At 47.0% G+C, this 18,905-nt stretch overlaps 1 protein-coding gene and 1 long non-coding RNA gene across 3 annotated transcripts in view; one reads left to right on the forward strand and one right to left on the reverse strand.

Annotated features, from left to right (window-relative positions):
- LOC114805886 overlaps window positions 1-4,118 on the reverse strand; it is a 58,649-nt gene extending 54,531 nt beyond the window's left edge. The window contains exon 1 of one of the 2 annotated variants that reach the window (XR_003753973.2): window positions 4,037-4,118. This is a non-coding gene — a long non-coding RNA (uncharacterized LOC114805886). The remainder of the gene's footprint in view (window positions 1-4,036) is intronic. The other variant, XR_003753972.2, reaches the window with a different exon arrangement.
- A 2,950-nt stretch (window positions 4,119-7,068) lies between these two features.
- The window catches only part of PGR (progesterone receptor), a 33,512-nt gene continuing 21,675 nt past the window's right edge, over window positions 7,069-18,905 (forward strand). The window contains exons 1-2 of the mRNA XM_039914917.1: window positions 7,069-8,316; window positions 9,916-10,067. Coding sequence (XP_039770851.1) covers window positions 7,340-8,316; window positions 9,916-10,067 — 1,129 coding nt within the window. The 5' untranslated portion in view covers window positions 7,069-7,339. The remainder of the gene's footprint in view (window positions 8,317-9,915; window positions 10,068-18,905) is intronic.

The following is an 18,905-nucleotide window of genomic DNA, read 5'->3' on the forward strand; positions in this document are numbered from 1 at the left end:
ATATTAATGATGATGACATTTGTTGAGTGCTCACTGTGTGCCACACACTGTACCGAGCTCTGGTGTAGATGCAAGATGATCAGGTCAGGCACAGTAGCTGTCCCTTGTGGTATTCACAATCTAGGAGGGAGAACAGGTACTGAACCCCCATTTTACAGATGAGGAAACTGAGCCCCAGAGGAGTTAAATGACTTGCCCAAAGTTGCATGGCAGCAAAATAGCAGAGCTGGGATTAACACCCTCATCTTCTGACTTGTTTTTCCTTTATTTTATGCAGATCCCGATTTGTCAGAAATATTTTAGGGATGGTCCTCCCTAAAGAGAACTGAATGATCTGTCAGTGAAATGAGGTGGATGTGGGTTGGAGAGTAGAAGTAATAGTATTTACTGGACACACACTAGGTGCAATGCACTGTACTAAACGCTTGGGAAAAGACAACAGAAATACGAGACATCTTCCCTGACCACGAGGAACTTTACAGTCTGTTGGGAGAGATGGGAGAAGCAGCGTGGCTTAGTGGATAGAGCACAGGCCTGGGAGTCAGAAGGTTATGGGTTCTAATCTCAGCCCCGCCACATGCCTGCTATGTGACCTTGGGCAAGTTACTTCACTTCTCTGGGTCTCAGTTACCTCATCTGTAAAATGGGGATTAAGAGTGCGAGCCATTATGTGGGACAGGGACTGTGTCCAACCTGATTAATTTGAATCTACCTCAGTACTTAGAACAGTGCTTCACACATAGTAAGCACTTAACAAGTACCATAATTATTATTATTATTAGATGGGGGAATATAGAAAAGTGAAGGAAAAAGTAAGTAATCTTTCTGTATCATCAGCATCTTCATTTACAATATTTATTGAGTCCTTGGCTGTGAGCAGGTCCTACACTGGGCATTCATTAATTTGATCGTATTTACTGAGCACTTACTGTGTGCAAAGCACTGTGCTAAGTGCTTATTCAGGAACAAATACAATTTTCAGTTTCTACCCTGGAGAAGCTTGAGGTCTAATGAAGGAGCTTCTGCTCCATAGTGTTCACACCTTCAGAAAATAAGACCCTTGAGTTGGAGACACTTGCTTCACATGATAGTATTTACTGAACAGGACTTATAAATAAGTTTTACAGTTTTTACCTCATGACAGACAACTTCTAATGAAAGGCGGGTAGAATGTTTAAACCGGAAGCATGTATAAGCCAAAAAGTCCCATTTAAATGATAGTTTCAGCCTTCTCAGGCCCAAAACAAAAAATGTCTACCTAGAAATCCAAGTTACTGGTTTGAGAGAAATGGCTTGGTATCTGCATTACCCTCTCCAATGAAAGGGTCTGAAACTGGCCACCAGGGGAAAAAAGTAAGACAAGCCCAGAACGAGTTAATCAGGCCGGAGTAATTTAATTGACTGTTGGCTGAAATTATTGTAAAGTCCAACATCAACTGATTGAAAGAAAGTAATTTTAAGAGCTTTTTATACCAAAGTACAGAAAATTCCTAAATAGCCTTTAAAGAGCTGGAGAAGCAGCGTGGCTCAGTGGAAAGAGCACGGGCTTTGGAGTCAGGGCTCATGAGTTCGAATCCCAGCTCTGCCACTTGTCGGCTGTGTGACTGTGGGCAAGTCACTTAACTTTTCTGTGCCTCAGTTCCCTCATCTGTAAAATGGGGATTAAGACTGTGAGCCCCACGTGGGACAACCTGATTCTCCTATGTCTACCCCAGCGCTTAGAACAGTGCTCGGCACATAGTAAGCGCTTAACAAATACCAACATTATTATTATTTATTATTAGAGCTAACGCGGAAATCTTAAAACTTTCTGTGAATTAACTCTATTGACATAAGAAGATGTTGAATGAAGTTTTCAGAAATATAGTTACTTGGTTATTGATGCTTTTTATAGCATCTTTTGTAAGACTATCCAGATCCTTTAAAAATCCTCAATTACACAGTAGGCATTACTTTCCCCACCACCCCTGTGAGGTAGATATTTCTGGCATTTTAATTTGATCAAGTCATAATTACGCTTCAATGTATTACAATAGCTTCCTTCCTAACCAGTTCAAGATGGCTATGCAGTGCTCCAGTCTGGCCCAACCCAAGGAATTGGAAGGAAATTTTTACTGTAAAGATCAATTATGATATCCTGAAAAACTATATAATCATCAGAACCTGGAAGGAGTTCAAGAATACAAATGAGAGCTGATTAGAATCTTGAATCCAGTGGAGATCTTTTGGCGTATGTGAAGGTTTGCTTATCAGCTAATGAATCGAAGTTGGTGGGGTAGGAAATGTTGAATGAATTTCAACTGTCAACAGACAGTTTGGCTTCAGAAAGCATGAGAAACACTAAGCGAAAAATGTCAGTCTTCTTGATGAGCGAGAAGATGGTGAAGGGATGCCTAATGTGTTTTTCTGTATAAAATATTCAACACTATAATGAATAATTGTATTAATGAGAAGCAGCATGGCCTCGTGGAAAGAGTAGGATCCTGAGAGTCGGAAAACCCGGGTTCTGACCCTAGCTCTTCTATCTGCGGGCTGTGTGATCAAGGGCGAGTCACTTTAAGTTCTCGAGGCCTCAGTTTCTTCATCTGGAAAATGGGGATCTGATACCCATTCTCCCTCCTACTTAGATGTGAGCCCCATGAGGGACAGCAACTGTGGCTGGCTTGATTATCTTGTATCCATCCTAATGCTGAGTGCAGTAGTTGGCTCACGCTTGATCACGCTTTTCGTCCTGTCTGCAACTCCTTCCTCCTCATCCGGCAAGCCCCTGCTGCCTCTCCTCTTCAAACCCTTTCTGAAATCAAAATGCTGAGTTTTTTGCTGATGGTAATGTTTGGGTTAGCCAAGACTTTAAACCTCAAGAGGTTCGCTTATCTAGGGAGGAACTTTAGCAACTTGCCATTGGTGGAGTGAACAGGATAATCTTAAATTAGCAGATCCAGAAGGCTTTCAAACAAGCTTCACTGGTCTTGCAACCAGAGACACGCCATTCTTAGCTCTTAGAATCATCTCCTCCTCAACTGGCTGAAGAATATGCCACTGCCCAGTAGGTGTGTCAAACACTGTTCTAAGCACCGGGGTACATACACACTAATGAGGTTGGACTCAGTCCTTGTCCCACACTGGGCTCACACTCTTAATCCCCAATTTAAAGATGAGGTAGCTGAGGCACAGAGCAGTTAAGTGACTTGCCTGAGGTCCCACAGCAGAGAAGCGGCAGAGCTGCGATTAGTAACCAGGTCCTTCTGACTCCCAGGCCCGCTGCTTCCCAATGGAAGATATAAGGGTATGTTTGCCCAAAGTGAGAAGTGCTACTGATGGCCAGTGGACCCATTTTCAGCAAGATTTCTGTAAGTCCAGGACACAGTTGTATTCACCATCTCTGGAACTGAGATCTTCACTACTAGCCTAGGGGATTAGGTTTCTAGGATGTTGAATATAACCCACTGATTTGTTATAGAGCCAGGAGCTGTGACTTCCACCAATTTCAGATCTCGTTGAGCTTGTGAAAGAAAATGAGTAAGGGTGGGGGTAAGGATCATCTCTGATTACAGCAGAAAAAAAAAAGGTTCAAGAATAATAGTAAATAACCAGATGAACATAAGACAGGACTACCCAAAGCCACTGCTGCTGAAATAGCTAGAATCGTACTGGGAAGAGTAAGCAACATAGAAGACTAGAGAGAGAAGACTCCCGTTGGTTGGTCAGGTCCTGACTAAAGCATTATGTCTCATTCTGGCTCCAAAGCTTAATGGGATCGTGGAAAATTCAAGGAGTTTTGGAGGAAGCCTTCAAAGATAATTAAAGGATTGGAAAATATGACCTAATAGAGCAATTTCCTTGAGGGCAGGGATCACCTCTACCAACTGTACTTTTTACTCTCTCAAGCATTTAGAACGGACCTGTGGGCAGAGTAAATGCTTAAGAAATACCACTGATTGATAGGGCTGCGCAATGCTGGAGAGAGGTTTCCTGGTGTGTAGACCCTAAAATTAATACCTCACACAATTTTTTATGATATTTGTAAAGCACTTACTGTGTACGTGCCGGCCGCTGTCCTAAGCATCGTGGTAGATACGAGATAATCATGTTGGACACAGTCCCTGTCCCGCATGGGGCTCGGCCTAAGGGAGAGAGTGAACAGGTATTTAATTTTGCAGATGAGAAAACTGGCCCTCTCCACTTACTAGAGAAATCTCTTGGGGATAAATGCTGAAACACAAAAATCCCATCCTCAGTCCGCTTGCCCAGTTGCTAGTGGAGCCTTTCGCCACAGGAGTCAGATTTTCTTTTCGAGTTGTCTGTGAGTCTCAGACTACTCCTCCCTGACAAGGACAGTCAGTCTATTTTATCTTCTGTGCAATTCCCCCAGAGCAGAGATCAATGTTCTACACAAAGTGGGATTTAGTAAATACTTGCGAGGCTGCCGTTCCCAGAAAATACTACTGGAAAACGATTGCATTTGACTGGAGTAATCCCACTTGTCCCATCTGAGCTCGTCCTGAAGCCCGTAAACTGGTTACCGGCAGGGACTGCGTCCTCTAATTCTGTTGAACTCCCCCAAGCGCTTAGCACATTGCTCTGCACACAAGTGCTCAACAAATAGCATTGATCGATTGATGGATCGGACAGCCGTGGGGCAGTTCGTCTTAATGAACTCATTCCATTCGCGTCATAGGAAGGAGTGACGCATCCTCGGCGGGGAACACGTCCGTTAAATCTGCTGTATTAAGAAGCAGCCTGACTTAGTGGTAGGGCAAGGACTTGCAAGTCAGAAGGATCTGGGTTCTAATTCTGCTCTGCTGTCTGCCGTTTGACCTTGGGCAACTCATTTAACTTCTCTGGGCCTCATCCGTACATGGGGATTAAGAGTGGTAGCCCCACGAGGGACAGGGACTGTGTCCGACCTGATTAACTTGTACCTTATCTGTTGCCGAATTGTACCTTCCAAGCGCTTAGTACAGTGCTCTGCACAGAGTAAGCCCTCAATAAATATGACCGAATGAATGAATCCACCCCTGCGCTTAAACAGCATTTGGCACATAGTAAGAGCTTAACAAGTACCATAATTATTATTGTTGTTGTACGCTCCCAAGCGCTTAGAACGGTGCTCTGCCCGTAGCAAGCGCTCAGGAAATACCACTGATTCTTTGATCCTTCATTATAATGCATAATCAGCTTCCACACAAGGAGAGGGGAGAGGAAGGGATAGGATGGGAAGATGGATAGAGATGGGAAGCGGGGGAGGAAATGAAGGAGGGGAGGGGAAGGTTTCAAGAGGAAGAGAGGCGGTCAACAACAGGTCTGTCTGGGCCAGTTGGGGGTGGCCGGGGCTGGGCTATTTATATAGGATAGCATTTGTTAAGCACGCACTATGTGCCAAGCACGTGCTCTAAGCGCTGGGGGAGATACAAGGCAATCAGGTTGTCCCACGTGGGGCTCACAGTCTTCATCCCCATTTTACAGATGAGGTAACAGAGGCACAGAGAAGTGATTTGCCCAAAGTCACACAGCTGACAAGCGACAGAGCCGGGATTAGAACCCACTACCTCCGACTCCCAAGCCGGTGCTCTTTCCACTGAGCCACGCTGCTTCTCTGGGGAGAGGGAAAGAGGCTGGAGCTGGGCTACCTAGGAGACGGGGAGGGAGGCTGGAGTTGGACTATTTAGGGGAGGGGGAGGGAGGCCGGAGATGGACTATTTAGGGGAGGGGGAGGGAGGCCGGAGATGGATTATTTAGAGAAGCAGCGTGGCTCCGAGGAAAGAGCCCAGGCTTGGGAGTAAGAGGTCATGGGTTCGAATCCCGGCTCCGCCACTTGTCAGCTGTGTGACTGTGGGCAAGTCACTTCACTTCTCTGTGCCTCATCTGTAAAATGGGGATTAAAACTGTGAGCCCCACGTGGGACAACCTGATGACCCTGTATCTCCCCCAGCGCTTAGAACAGTGCTCGGCACCTAGTAAGCGCTTAACAAATGCCAACATTATTAGTAGGGGAGGGGGAGGGAGGCCGGAGCTGGGCTACTTAGGGGAAGGGGAGGGAGGCCGGAGCTGGTCTATTTAGAGGAGGGGAAGGGAGGCTGGAGCTGGGCTACCTAGGGGTGAGAGGCCGGAGATGGACTATTTAAGGGAAGGGGAGGGAGGCCGGAGCTGGGCTATTTATTCATTCAGTAGTATTTATTGAGCGCTCACTATGTGCAGAGCACTGTACTAAAGGCTTGGAATGTACAAATGGGTAACAGAATTATTTAGGGGAAGGAGAGGGAGGCCGGAGCTGGGCTATTTAGGGGAGGGGGAGGGAGGCCGGAGCTGGACTACTTAGAGGAGGGGGAGGGAGGCCGGAGCTGGACTACTTAGAGGAGGGGAAGGGAGGCCGGAGCTGGGCTACCTAGAGGGGGGGAGGCCGGAGCTGGGCTACCTGGGGGGTGGGGGAGGCCGGAGCTGGGCTACCTAGAGGGGGGGAGGCCGGAGCTGGGCTACCTGGGGGGTGGGGGAGGGAGGCTGGAGCTGGACTACTTAGAGGAGGGGAAGGGAGGCCGGAGCTGGGCTACCTGGGGCGGGGGAGGCCGGAGCTGGACTACTTAGAGGAGGGGAAGGGAGGCCGGAGCTGGGCTTCCTAGGGGAGGGAGGCCGGAGCTGGACGATTTAGGGGAGGGGGAGTCGGAGCCGGACCTGCTCGATTCCAGCAGTCGAGGAGTAAGAGGTCCAAGAGGGGCTGGGTTCGGGCGCCCCCGAGAAGCTGGGCGACGGGGAACCGGGGTCCGTCGAGGGAGGCTCTCCTCATTTTTGGTTGTTTTGGAAGGGGGAGGGTCTCGGCCCTCGTCAGGATCCCCCACGCATCCCCTCCCACCCCCCCACCCCCCCGGAGGCGTGGCTCCTCCTTCCACCCCGGGCTGGTCCTCGGCCAGCCGGGCTTGGGCTGGCTCACACCTGCTCCCGGCCGGAGGGGACGAAGGCGGCCGGACCGGGCGGCAGCAGTCACCCCCAGCCCCAACGCCCCCAGAGAAACCCCCCCCCCCGGGAACCCCATCCCTCCCTCCCCCCATCTTTCCCCCCCTTGGCTTCCCCCGGGCAGGGCCCTGGGCCTTCTCCCGCTCCCCAGGACCGGCTCCAAGAGGGGGACACCCCCCAGGACTGGACGTCCGGAGTCTCGGCGTGGGAAAGAGACCTCTTCCCCCGTCCGGGGGGATGGGGGGTCCGGGGGACTGCTGATGTGCTGGGAATCCGGACCCCCGGGTCCCTCCCCACCCAAGCGGGCCCCCCCTCCTCTCCTCCTCCTCCCCCGGGGGGTGGGGGGACGGGAAGGAAGGGGGGTCCCTGCCGCCCCCCGCCCCCCCGGGCCATGACGGAGCCGAGGCCCAAGGGTCCCCGGGCCGGTCCCTCGTTGGAGGCCGCCACCCTGCCCCGCACGCTCGACGCCTGCTCCTCCTCGTCGTCGTCGTCGTCGTCGTCGTCGTCGTCGTCGTCCTCCGCCTCCCCGTCCCGGCCGGGCGGGCAGGGCGACCGAAAGGCGGCCGGGGGCGAGCGGGCGGGCGGCTGCCCCGGGCCCCCTCCGGACAAGGCCCCCGGGCTGCTGGACGGCGTGCTGGACACTCTGCTGGACGCTCCGGCCCCCGCGCTGCTCCACCTGGGGCCGGGGCCCCTGCTGGCCCTCGACCCGGCCTTCCTGGCCACCAGGACCCGCCGGCTGCTGGAGGGCGAGCCCGGCCCCCGGCCCTCGCCCCCCGGGCCCTCGCCCGCCCCCTTCCCCGACTACCCTTACCCCCCGGACCTCGACCCCAAGGACCAGCCCTACCCGCTCTTCGGGGACTTCCAGGCCGCCCCGCTGAAGATCAAGGAGGAGGAGGAGGGCGGGGACCCTCCGCCGCCCCGGACTCACCTCCTCCCGGCCGGCTGCCCGGATTACCCCCCGGCCGGCCCCCAGCCGCCGCCGCAGAGGCAGGGCGAGGCGGGGCCCGGCTCGGGGGTCTCCCTGCTCCTGCCGCCCGCCCCCGCCTCTCCCGGGGCCGCCTCGTCCTCCTCCTCCAGCCTGGAGGGCGCCCTGTACAAGGCGGAGGCCCAGCCGCCGCCGCCGCCGCCTCTTCCTCCGGGCGGCCCTCCCGCCGGCCCCCCGGGGCCCTTCGGCCCCCCTCTCTGCAAGGGTCCGGCCGGGCCCGGGGGGCTGTTCCCTCGGGACGGCCTCCCCTCCACCTCGGCCTCCGCCTCCCCGGGCCTCTACCCCCCTCTCGGCCTCAACGGGCTCCCGCCGCTGGGCTACCAGGCGGCCGTCCTCAAGGACGGGCTGGCCCAGGTCTACCAGCCCTATCTCAACTACCTGAGGTAAGCGGGGATGGCCCCGGGACCCCCCCGGACCCCGGGCTGGACCTGCCTCCCCTGTCCTGTCGTCGTCGAACCCGGCTGCATCCGCCTCCCCTCCCCTGCTCCTCCAAAGCCGGGGACCGGGGGGGTGGGGGGGAGTCCCTTCCCACCTGGCCAGGTGCGGTGGTGGCTCCGGGGGATGGGGTGGGTCCCTACCCGGTCCTGGGCCGTTTGTGGGGCTAAAAAGCGGCAGGCACCCCCGGAGAGCCCTCCTGCTGACCCTGGGGGTCCGGGTCCTGGGACCGGTCCTGGTGCTGGTCCTGGTCCTGGTGCTGGTCCTGGTCAGGTCCTGGTGCTGGTGCTGGTCCTAGTCCTGATCTGGTGCCGGTCCTGGTCCTGTTCCGGTGCTGGTCCTCGTCCTCGTCCTAGTCCCGGTGCTGATCTGGTGCTGGGCCTAGTCCGGTCCTGGTCCTGATCTGGTGCTGGTCCTGGTCCTGGTGCTGGTCTTGATCTGGTGCTGGTGCTGGTGCTGGTCCTGGTCCTGGGCCACAATAGGAGTCACCCTCCCCGCTTCATATTTCCCACCGAAATACCAACATTTCGCTGGGTATCGGAGGATACAGCGAGGGGGCCCCGAGGAAGTTTTCCCCGGGACGGGGAGAATAAGGGAACCGAAAGCCGAAACTCAAGGCCATGTTGCAGGGCAAACTTTTCCCACGCCTGCCGGGGCTGAAAGCCATCAGTTTGTCCAATATAATCTTAGAACGGTGGGATGATTTTGCGACCAGAGACATCGAGTAGTCCACTAATTTTTATCCTATTATCACTTCACGGTTTCAAGCCCCAGAATTGAATGATGGGGGTGAAGGGGGGGGGGGGGGGGGGGGAGTAAGGGAGGATAATGTTTTCAAGTGTCAAATGACTTTAAAATGATAGAGGATGAAATTACTTTTGCAGTTTCTTAACAGTATAAGGTAAGCAAAACGGCAACTCCTGGTCTTTGCCAAGCAAAACTGCAACTCCTTGTCGTTGTTGCCTTAAACTTTTTTCAATAGTGGTCGGTGAAAGCATCTAGGTGCTTCATGTGTTCGAAAGCAAAATGCACGAGGACCAAAACAGTGCAATCATTTCTTTAAACTAATTTCTGAGTAACACAGTTTAATTATTAGAGACTAAATAGTATAATAATAATAATAATGATGGCACATGGTATGGTATGGTATATGAAAAGCAGTTCAGTGGTTAAATGACTTTAGACTGGCCTGGCATACAACTAGCATTGGATGCTCTTTTCCCAGGGCAGGTCTCAAGATAGCTAGGGTGAACATCAAGAGGCAATAGTGGTTGTCATTTCTGAATGGATCTGGGAATAAGGAAGCAGATTGATAATCTTTTTTTAGTCACCAATTTAATAATTCCCAAGGAATAGCAGTTAAAACAAGCACCATTTTCATTTCACAGCAGTTCTACTGTATGTTAACAGATTATAAAATTGGGATCGAGTTATGGGCAAACCTTTTTCAGTTATTGCTTTTAGATATGATCCTCTTACACTTTTGAACTAGTTAAAAAAAAACACCTTTTACTCTTCACTTTGTGTGTGTTGTTTGTTTTAATAAGGCCAGATACTGAAGCCAGTCAGAGTCCACAATATGGTTTCGAATCATTACCTCAGAAGATTTGCTTGATATGTGGTGATGAGGCTTCTGGTTGTCACTACGGGGTACTTACCTGTGGAAGCTGCAAGGTCTTCTTTAAGAGGGCGATGGAAGGTAGGATTTTTTTCTTTTCAAATTATTTCAATATAAATAAAGCCTCAATAGAGTCCGGACACATTTTCAATATATTTTACTACAGTAATGCCTTGAGTCTTTGGCAATCTAAAGCTATTTCAGAATAATTTAAAATAACATTTTTCTACTGGTGCTGACTTTATTTTTGATGCTTTCAGTAGTAGATGTGGTATAACTCATTAGAAAACCAAAGTAATTTCAAAATCTTATTGGAACCATCATTATGCTAGTTAAAGAGTTCTCCCTTAGTTTGTAAAGTGCATTCAGGTCTGTGGATTTGTGGTGAAGTGAGAAACACCCATGTCATCTGTTCATGACTGTAATCCCCTACAAGCCTGGCTCTGAATTTAAAATCACTTAAAAATATAGCATATCCAGTTAAATCCATACGTTATAAGAAAAATTTAAAAAAAGTTAACCAGAGCCAACTCAGTATATTTGTTCTTTGTGAGGATCGATTTTCTTGACTAAACATACTTTTTGTAGATTCAAAGTTGATTTTTATATTCTTGAAAAAAGCTGTCGTATTCTATTTTTAAAACTGATTATTAACTAATTAGTTACTAAATAATGCTGTGCATGCATTGGAGTAATGATCTCAATTGTTCTTATCACTATCTTGGTCCATCTTTCATGACAAATTTGAATAATGCGAGGATTTTGTCAGTCGACTCTTAAAGGTGGGATGCTCTTTTGCTACGTCACATTGATTTAACATTTTAAACTCTTATAAGGATGCTTCACCTTTAATAATCAATTTAGTGAAGAAATGTTCTACTGTTAATAAAAAATACTTGCCTGTGGTAGTGGTGGATTTTTTGTTTTAGCTGTTTTTCCACCTCAGCCCTTAGTAAATGCCCTTACAGTGAATTACTGCTCAGTGGCATCGAGTAAGGTAAGTAATTAATTTGGAGCGAGGCTATAACTAGTACTTCCTAGAAAGCATTTTAAAATGCGTTTGTAATTACAGTTAGCTCTGGTGCTTATTTAAGCACTCATGTGCTAACCCTAGGTTAAACACTGACCTAATGACAAGATAAGCAGACTGTCCCTGTCCTATTTGGGGGGAAGGGGGGGGGGGCGTGTAGAGGGGGAGGATGATAGTTATGGTATTTATTAAGAACTTATTCTGTGCCAGTGTACAAGAGTAGATGTAAGATAATCAAAATTGACCATTTCCTGTCCCACTCCAGGTTCTGGGTATGAGAGGTTCACGCCCTACAAGTTTGTAGTTGGCAAAAACAGTTTTATTTCTGAAAAGAGGATGCTTTCTAACAAGCACTTCGCATCTACTTTGGGTCAGGAGAGGATATTCTGTTCTGTTACACCCTGCAGGCGGGATTTCTGACCTCAAAGATATGGAATCGGTGTGCCAAATACCTATAGGTTGAGCGGATCCCTGGAAAATAGTGTGTTGGGGGGGTCTTGGTATACCTATGATACTGTTTTTCTATCTTAAGGTATCCTGGAAAATGGTCAATTGTGTCAATACATACCACATTTTAAAAATGTTTGAAAATTCCGTGATCTATTCTAAGTGCATTGATTGGGAAAAAAAAATCCCAAAATATGAAGTGTATTGTCAGTATAGATCCAAAGCAGTGCTTAAATATGTGGTGCTGGGGAATCTTTGGGTAATAGTACTGTTGTGATTTTCATTGTCATTCACTCATTCCGTGGTATTTATTGAGCCCTTACCATGTGCATAGCACTGGATGAAGCACTTAGAGTGCAGTACAGCAATATACACACACATTCCCTGCCCCCAAAGAGCTTTTAATAAAATATTTGTTTGTTAAAAACCTGATACTTTATAAATGAGGGGTTTGAATGTTTAGTTGATTACACTTTTATTGCACTTCAAATGGCATTTTAAGATGCAAATAGAAGGGATCTTGACTACTGTTCTTTCACATAATTACACTTGAGTTTATCTACGTAGACATTCATGAGAGATTCTTTTGACTCCCAGATATATGTCACTAGCCCCGACCCCTATCCTTCTCTGCAAACTCAAACTTCCTCCTGCCTCCAGGTCACCTCCACAAGGATATCCCAGGGGTTAACTCAAACTCAATATGTTCCAAAAAGGTACTGCTCACCTTCCCTCCCAAATCCTCTCCTCTGGTAATAGTAATTACAGTATTTGTTAAGCACTTACTATGCGCCAAATACTGAATTGGGTTCTCAGGTAGATGCAAGATAATCAGATCAGACAGTGTTCCTGTCCCACAAGGGCCTCACAGTCTAAGTAGGAGGAAGAATAGGTATTTAACCCATATTGTGTAGATGAGGAAACTGAGGCACAGAGAAGTTTCAGAGATTTGCCATACAGCAAGCCAGTGGCAGAGCTGAGATTAGAACCCAGGTCTTCTGGTTCCCAGGCTGTGCTGCTTCTCCAGCATTTACAGTTGACAACACCTCCATCCTTTCCGTCTTAAGCCCATAACTTTGACATTTTCCTCTACTCCTCCCTCTCTTTTACCCCTCATATTAGAAGCAGCGTGGCTCAGTGGAAAGAGCACAGGTTTAGGAGTCAGAGGTCATGGGTTCGAATCCCGATCCGCCACTTGTCAGCTGTGTGACTGTGGGCAAATCACTTAACTTCTCTGTGCCTCAATTACCTCATCTGTAAAATGGGGATTAAGACGGTGAGCCTCACGAGGGACAATCTGATTACCCTGTATCTACCCCAGCACTTAGAACAGTGGTCTGGACATAGTAAGCGCTTAACAAATACCAACATTATTATATTATATTCTGTTGGTCGCCAGACCCTGTAAATTCCTCCTCCACAAACACTTCAAGAATTTATCCTCCTTCTCCCTCTCCCCTTACAGGTCCAGGCCCCTTTCATATCTTGGCTTAACCTCCTCAGTCACACAAAACTAAATCTCTCCCATCTCCATCCCCTACTTTACGCTGCTGCCCTTGTTACTTTTCTAAAACATTGTTCTGACCACCTCTTCTCAAACTTCAAATACCTCCGATTGCCTATCCCTCTGTGCATCAAGCAGAAATACCTTTAAAGCACCCTATCCACTCTCTTTTTCCAAGTTTTTATTGTCTCTCCTCCCACAACACCCCAGCTTGAACATTCTTCTTCTCATTCTTCTCAAGACAACCTAGTTTCAACGCCTTAACTTGTCTCTCCTGTTGCTGACGTCTCACTCGCACCATTCCTTCTGCCGGGAAATTTCTCCTTCTTAAAATTTGGCAGACCACTGCTTTCCCTATCTTCAAAGATTTTCTCAAATCTCTCCTCCACCAGGAGCCCTCCCAAATGAATTCTCCCTACCTTATATTCCCTACCTCCCATTTCAGTGCCTCTATATCTCTTAAGCTCTCGGGTACCTACCCTCTTCAATACAAAGGTTAATATCTTTAACCAATCAGTGGTTATTTATGGAGCTCTTACTGTGTGCAGAGCACTGTACTAAGTGCTTGGGAGAGTAAAATACAAGAGAATTGGTAGTCACGTTCCCTACTCACAAAAGAGCTTACCTTCTAGAGAGGGAGGCAGACATTTAAAATAAATAAATTATGGCTATGAACATAGGTGCGGTGGGGCTGAGGATGGAGTGAATGGCAATGATTTAAAGGGATCCATGTGTATAGGTGTCACAGAAGGGAGAGGGAGTAGGGGAAATAGGGGCCTAGCCGGGGAAGCCCTCTGGGAAGAAGTATGATTTTAATAATACTTCGAAGGTGGGGAGAGTGATGATCTGTCCTACATGCAGGAGGGGAGAGTTCCAGGCCAGAGGAAGGATGCGAGCTCGGATCAGTGGCGAGATAGACAAGACTGAGGGACAGTGAGTAGGTTGGCATTAGAGGAGTTCAGCATACAGGCTGGATGGTAATAGGCAAGCAGCAAGGTGAGGTAAGAGGTGGCAAAGTGATTGAGGGCTGTAAAGCCAAAGTTAAAGGCTTTCTGTTTGATGTGGAGTTGGATGGGCAAACGTTGGAGGCTCTTGAGGAGTGCGGAGAGGTGGACTGAACATTATTTTAGAAAAATGATCTGGCTAGCAGACTGAAGTAAGGATTCAAGTAGGGAGAGACAGGAGGCAGAGAAGTCAGCGAGGAGGCTGATAGGTAAAAGTTAAGGCAGGACAGGATAAGTGCTCAGATCAGCATAGTAGCCATTTGGAAGGAGAGGACATTACTTCTTCCCATCAAGATCATTTATTTTAGCATCTGTCTCCTCCCCACTAGATTGTCATCTCCTTGAGGGCAGGAATCATAGTTCCTGATGCTGTTGTTTTCTCCAAGTCCTTAGTACAGTTCATTGCACATAGACACTCAGTAAATGATCGATTGCCATTTTGGCAATATGCATAACTGTTTTCACTCTGAGTAAATAATTCCTCCTAATTGTACTCTCCGGAAGCTCTCCTCTTAAATTCTTCATCTGAGACAGAATATTTTATCTTGGTGTTAAATCTTACACAGTAAGCAGTTTAGAAAGAAGAAAGGTGGATCACCCCAGCTTTAGGTAATTTAGGAGGGGTGAGACCAGGAAAAAAACGAGTAAAGAGATTATTTCTCTAGTTCATTTGGGAGGTGGTGAGAATGTTTACCAGGATAGTGGCAATAAAGATAGCAAGGGAATGGTAGAATTATTACATATTATTGAGGAAGAACAGGATGTCCTTAGATGGAATGAGGTTGATAAAAGAGAGAGAAGCCAGTTATGGGGACGGCTGTTACCGTACTCAAGCTGAATGTCTACTACTTCTCAAACATGAAAGACTTCTTGGGGATCTACTCAATTCATCAGTCGATCCTATTTATTGGATGCTTCCTGTGTGCAGACCACTGTACTAAGCACTTGAGAGGGTGCAATATACTCCAGATGATGGTTGCAATAATCACAGGTAAATAAATGTTTCCCCCCAGTTTTGTGTGAGTGTGAAGAAGATTTCTGTACTTTGTACGCCATATCTACCATGGGATTTTGCTTGCAGGCATTTTATACCTCAGGGGCTTTACTAAAGTGAGTCTTCTATTGTGTCTTCTGTCTGGACTGTAAGCTCCTTGTGGGAAGGGATCATGTCTACCAACTCTCTTGTTATTATGCTCTCCCGAACACTTATACAGTGCTCTGCACATAGTACACACTCAAAAAATATATCATTGATTCAAAGTGCATTCCCCTACATCTGTGTATTTGTGGCACCTATCCCTTATGTTTCTTACTGTCACAGTTTCAGATTATTCCTTGATATCAACATTTTAATTGTATTTTTCCCTCAATTTTGTAGAAAATTATTTGAAACTCTTCAGGAATAAGCACTGTACCACCTTTTTCACATGGTAATACATCAAGAAAGATCAGGATTTTCAGAAATGATATGAAAAAGGACAGGATACCCTTTTGGAAGTCAAGGAGGAATAGACCTTTGCCGGTAATGGGGAAGGAAGCATGGAAAAAATTCTGGAAATGGAGCTCAGGTCAATGGATAATAAAGGAAGACAGAGAAAAAACAAAACTTGAGTTCAGAGGTCCTTCAAGGTGAGAAAAAGAAGGCTGAATATTGCACTAGGAGCTAAAGGAATCTGATGAAGGAACTTAAGGGAATTACATTCTCAAAGTGGGGAGAAGGGAAAGTGATTTTAGACAAGAATTTTGAGTTGACGGCATTAGAAAACTGAAAAGTAGAGAAATAGGAAGATGTGATTACAGGAGTCAGCCCAAGAGATGACTAATATGTGAAGGGAGGTTTTGTTGGGAATGTTAGGAGGAAAAGTTTATTGAAATAGTCTAAAGAAAGTTAAAGGGGTCGGGTTACAGCTTGAACGTCAGAGGCATATAGGGGAATCGAGCACCACTTTTATTAATTTGCCCGATGGGGATGATAATTTATCAGATCCAGAACTATACAGGGATGTAAATGAGGAGTTCAGTCTTTGTTTTGGAAATGTGAGTTAACTGAAGAAATATTCAGAAGAGATACAAAATAGAATGAGACGGTTGGGATTGAGAGCTATCATGAGAATTGATGAGGTTACTTACGTTTACAGGTTGACGTAGGGTTATTAATTCACCATTAGAAGCTATTATGACAGACAAAAGCGACTCTCTGCCGTGTCATCAGCATGGCAACAGTTTTCTCTGAAATCACTCATTGGAAAAGACACAGTTATTGTACCTCAGCAGCAGTCACTGTCGCTGCCACAAACATCCAAGCAATCAAAGTAGCAGCAGGATTTGCAACAACATGAACACAGGACAAGTAAACACACTCATTGATCCACTTCTGGAGTTCAGTTCTGTTAGTGGTTCCCGGCAGCTGGCCCTATGTCTTTACCTCTCTTGCCAACCTCTGAATAGACTGAACTTCCCTGGACACTTCCAAAAAGGGACTGAAAAGGGCAAAAGGGACAAGAAAGTGGGGAGGGAAGGCAAATGGTAAGAAATGAGATCATTCGTATATCTGCCCCTGCTTCTGTGGCTACCTAACTACATCCTTAGGTGACCCAGCCTGCCTCTGGAGCTAATTTCTAGGAAATCTGGCTGAGTTTCCAATCTCATGTTCTCCCCAGTCAGGGTTTCTTTACGCAGGTATAGCTGGCTTTCTGGGATTGGCTCTTAGGCCTCCAGGCCATAGCCTACATGATTAGGAGAACAGCTCCTTACCCTAGCTGCCTCTTGAGCCCAACCCCAAATACCTCAATTGGGAGGCTTTCCTACTCCTCTTGGCCAGGAAGATTAATGATTGAAGTTAAGCTACTCAGTGAGAAGAGCTGGTTTTTCCCCATCCAAAGTGCTCAGGCTTGCTTGTTTTCCTAGGCAAAATCGGCAACTCTACGTAATCAGAGGGGCAATCGAAGCATGCGCACAGGAATAATTTAGCCAAGGGATATTCTCATTTAACTAAGAAACTTATAAATCTGAACGCAGTTTGGGTTTGGGATTTTCCCACAGAGTTTCTTCTGTGGATTTGCAGACCTGCTTTAGCCTTGTACTAGGCACTGCCGTAGGTCCATCTGGTGATGGTGGTCCATCTGGTGATGGTACTCCATCCTGCTGGAGGCCCTTCACTTATGACAAATAATAATAATAATGATGGTATTTATTAAATGCTTACTATGTGCCAAGCACTGTTCTAAGTTGTGGGGGAGATACAAAGTTATTAGGTTGTCCCACGTGGGACTCACAGTTTCAATCCCCATTTTACAGATGAGGTATCAGGGCACAGAGAAGTTAAGTGACTTGCCTGAAGTCACACAGCTGACAAGTGGTGGAGCTGGGGTTAGAACCCATGATTCAATTGGATCAGACTGGTTCGCAATTTATAGCTTAAAGCTCTTAATCAATGTTATTTCACTTTATCTGGATTATTCCACATTGGCTTGGATGTGATTTTGCATCACTCAAAATGAGGAGAACTACATGATCCACCTTCAAGGAAGATTTTATCCCAACACCACCCAAACTGGGGAGAGGGAGGAGGAGATTATCAATCAAACAGTAGTATTTACTGAGCCCGTACCCTGTGCACAGTACTTTACTAAGCACTAGTGAGGGTACAATACAAGGGAATTGGTAGACATGATCCCTGCATCAAGGAGCTTACAAACCTCAGCAAATTCTCAGTGCCTTAGGTTTGCTGTCTGCGATTCTACTCTAACTTTACTGCAGGAAAATATCTGGTGATTCTGTGGCTTGCCAGATGGGATTTTCTTTTTAATTACCTTCTTAATTTATTGAGTTCCATGGGTTCTAATCTGTCACATTCTGAGCATACTCAGCTGAATGGAATGTAAACCAGACCAAAAAGCAATAAAAGAGTTCCAACAATCTCCAGGAAGCTCCTAGAGTTCATTACTTCAGGGTTCTTTCACCCTGACTCTAGACTTCCTGTTCTGCTCTCTGGCCCAAATGGCCACATCCCGATTTTAAAGCTGGAAGAGGCTGAAGACATCAATGGATTGACTTCCACTCCTTTTCTCCAGCTTTGAAAATATCTTTCCGCTTTCTATTTCCTGCAAACTACCTGCAATAATACGTGTATGTAGGGAAATACTTTTATGAACTTTATTAGTAGTAGTAGTAATAGTATTGTGCAGAGAGTGCTGTACTAAGTGTTGGAAAAGGAAACAGGTGGGACCCTTCGAAGCGTGCCTGCCTTCAAAGAACTCCTACTCTAAAAATATAAAGCCGGGAGAGGGTACTGATGACAGATATACAAGGAGAGATGAAGCAAATCACTGAGAAAACATAAAGACATGGATAAATACACAAAATTAGAACAAAGGTCTGTTGTGGCTAAAGGAGGAGAATTTCAGACTCCTCACAGCTCAGAGGCAACAGTCAACAGTATTGGCTCATGTTAGTAATGCTAATACTTCTTCCTCTCACTACCTGCTGAGATTAAGTTTCTAAAAGTTCCTGTGGTTGTAAAACTCATTAGTAAATTCACTGGCCTATGGGTCAAATGGGTTATGGGTTATGGGTCAGTGACTTCATATGTGGTGTGTGTCCTTATTTTTCTTAATAATCTCCATAGCAGATTTTACAAAAATACCTTGCTATGGACACGACTGTCTCTCCACATGCTAGGGGATCCCCAATTTCTTTTCCATAGACATCTTTGTCCTTGCACTCTGTCAGTTTTCTAAGTCAGTCTTTAAATCATATTTACTGGGTGCTTACTGTGTGCAGAGTGCTGTACTAAGCACTTGGGAAAGTACAATATAACAGAGTTGGGCACAATGGACTTACCACTCACTTTTCTTTTGGAGATGATAAATTTAGATAATTCAGTTGGGAGAAAAATACAGAGTTACAACTGTAGCATAAGTGGGTATGAAGGC

Source organism: Ornithorhynchus anatinus, chromosome 20 (genome assembly GCF_004115215.2).
Source record: "Ornithorhynchus anatinus isolate Pmale09 chromosome 20, mOrnAna1.pri.v4, whole genome shotgun sequence".
In the NCBI taxonomy this organism is placed as follows: domain Eukaryota; kingdom Metazoa; phylum Chordata; class Mammalia; order Monotremata; family Ornithorhynchidae; genus Ornithorhynchus; species Ornithorhynchus anatinus.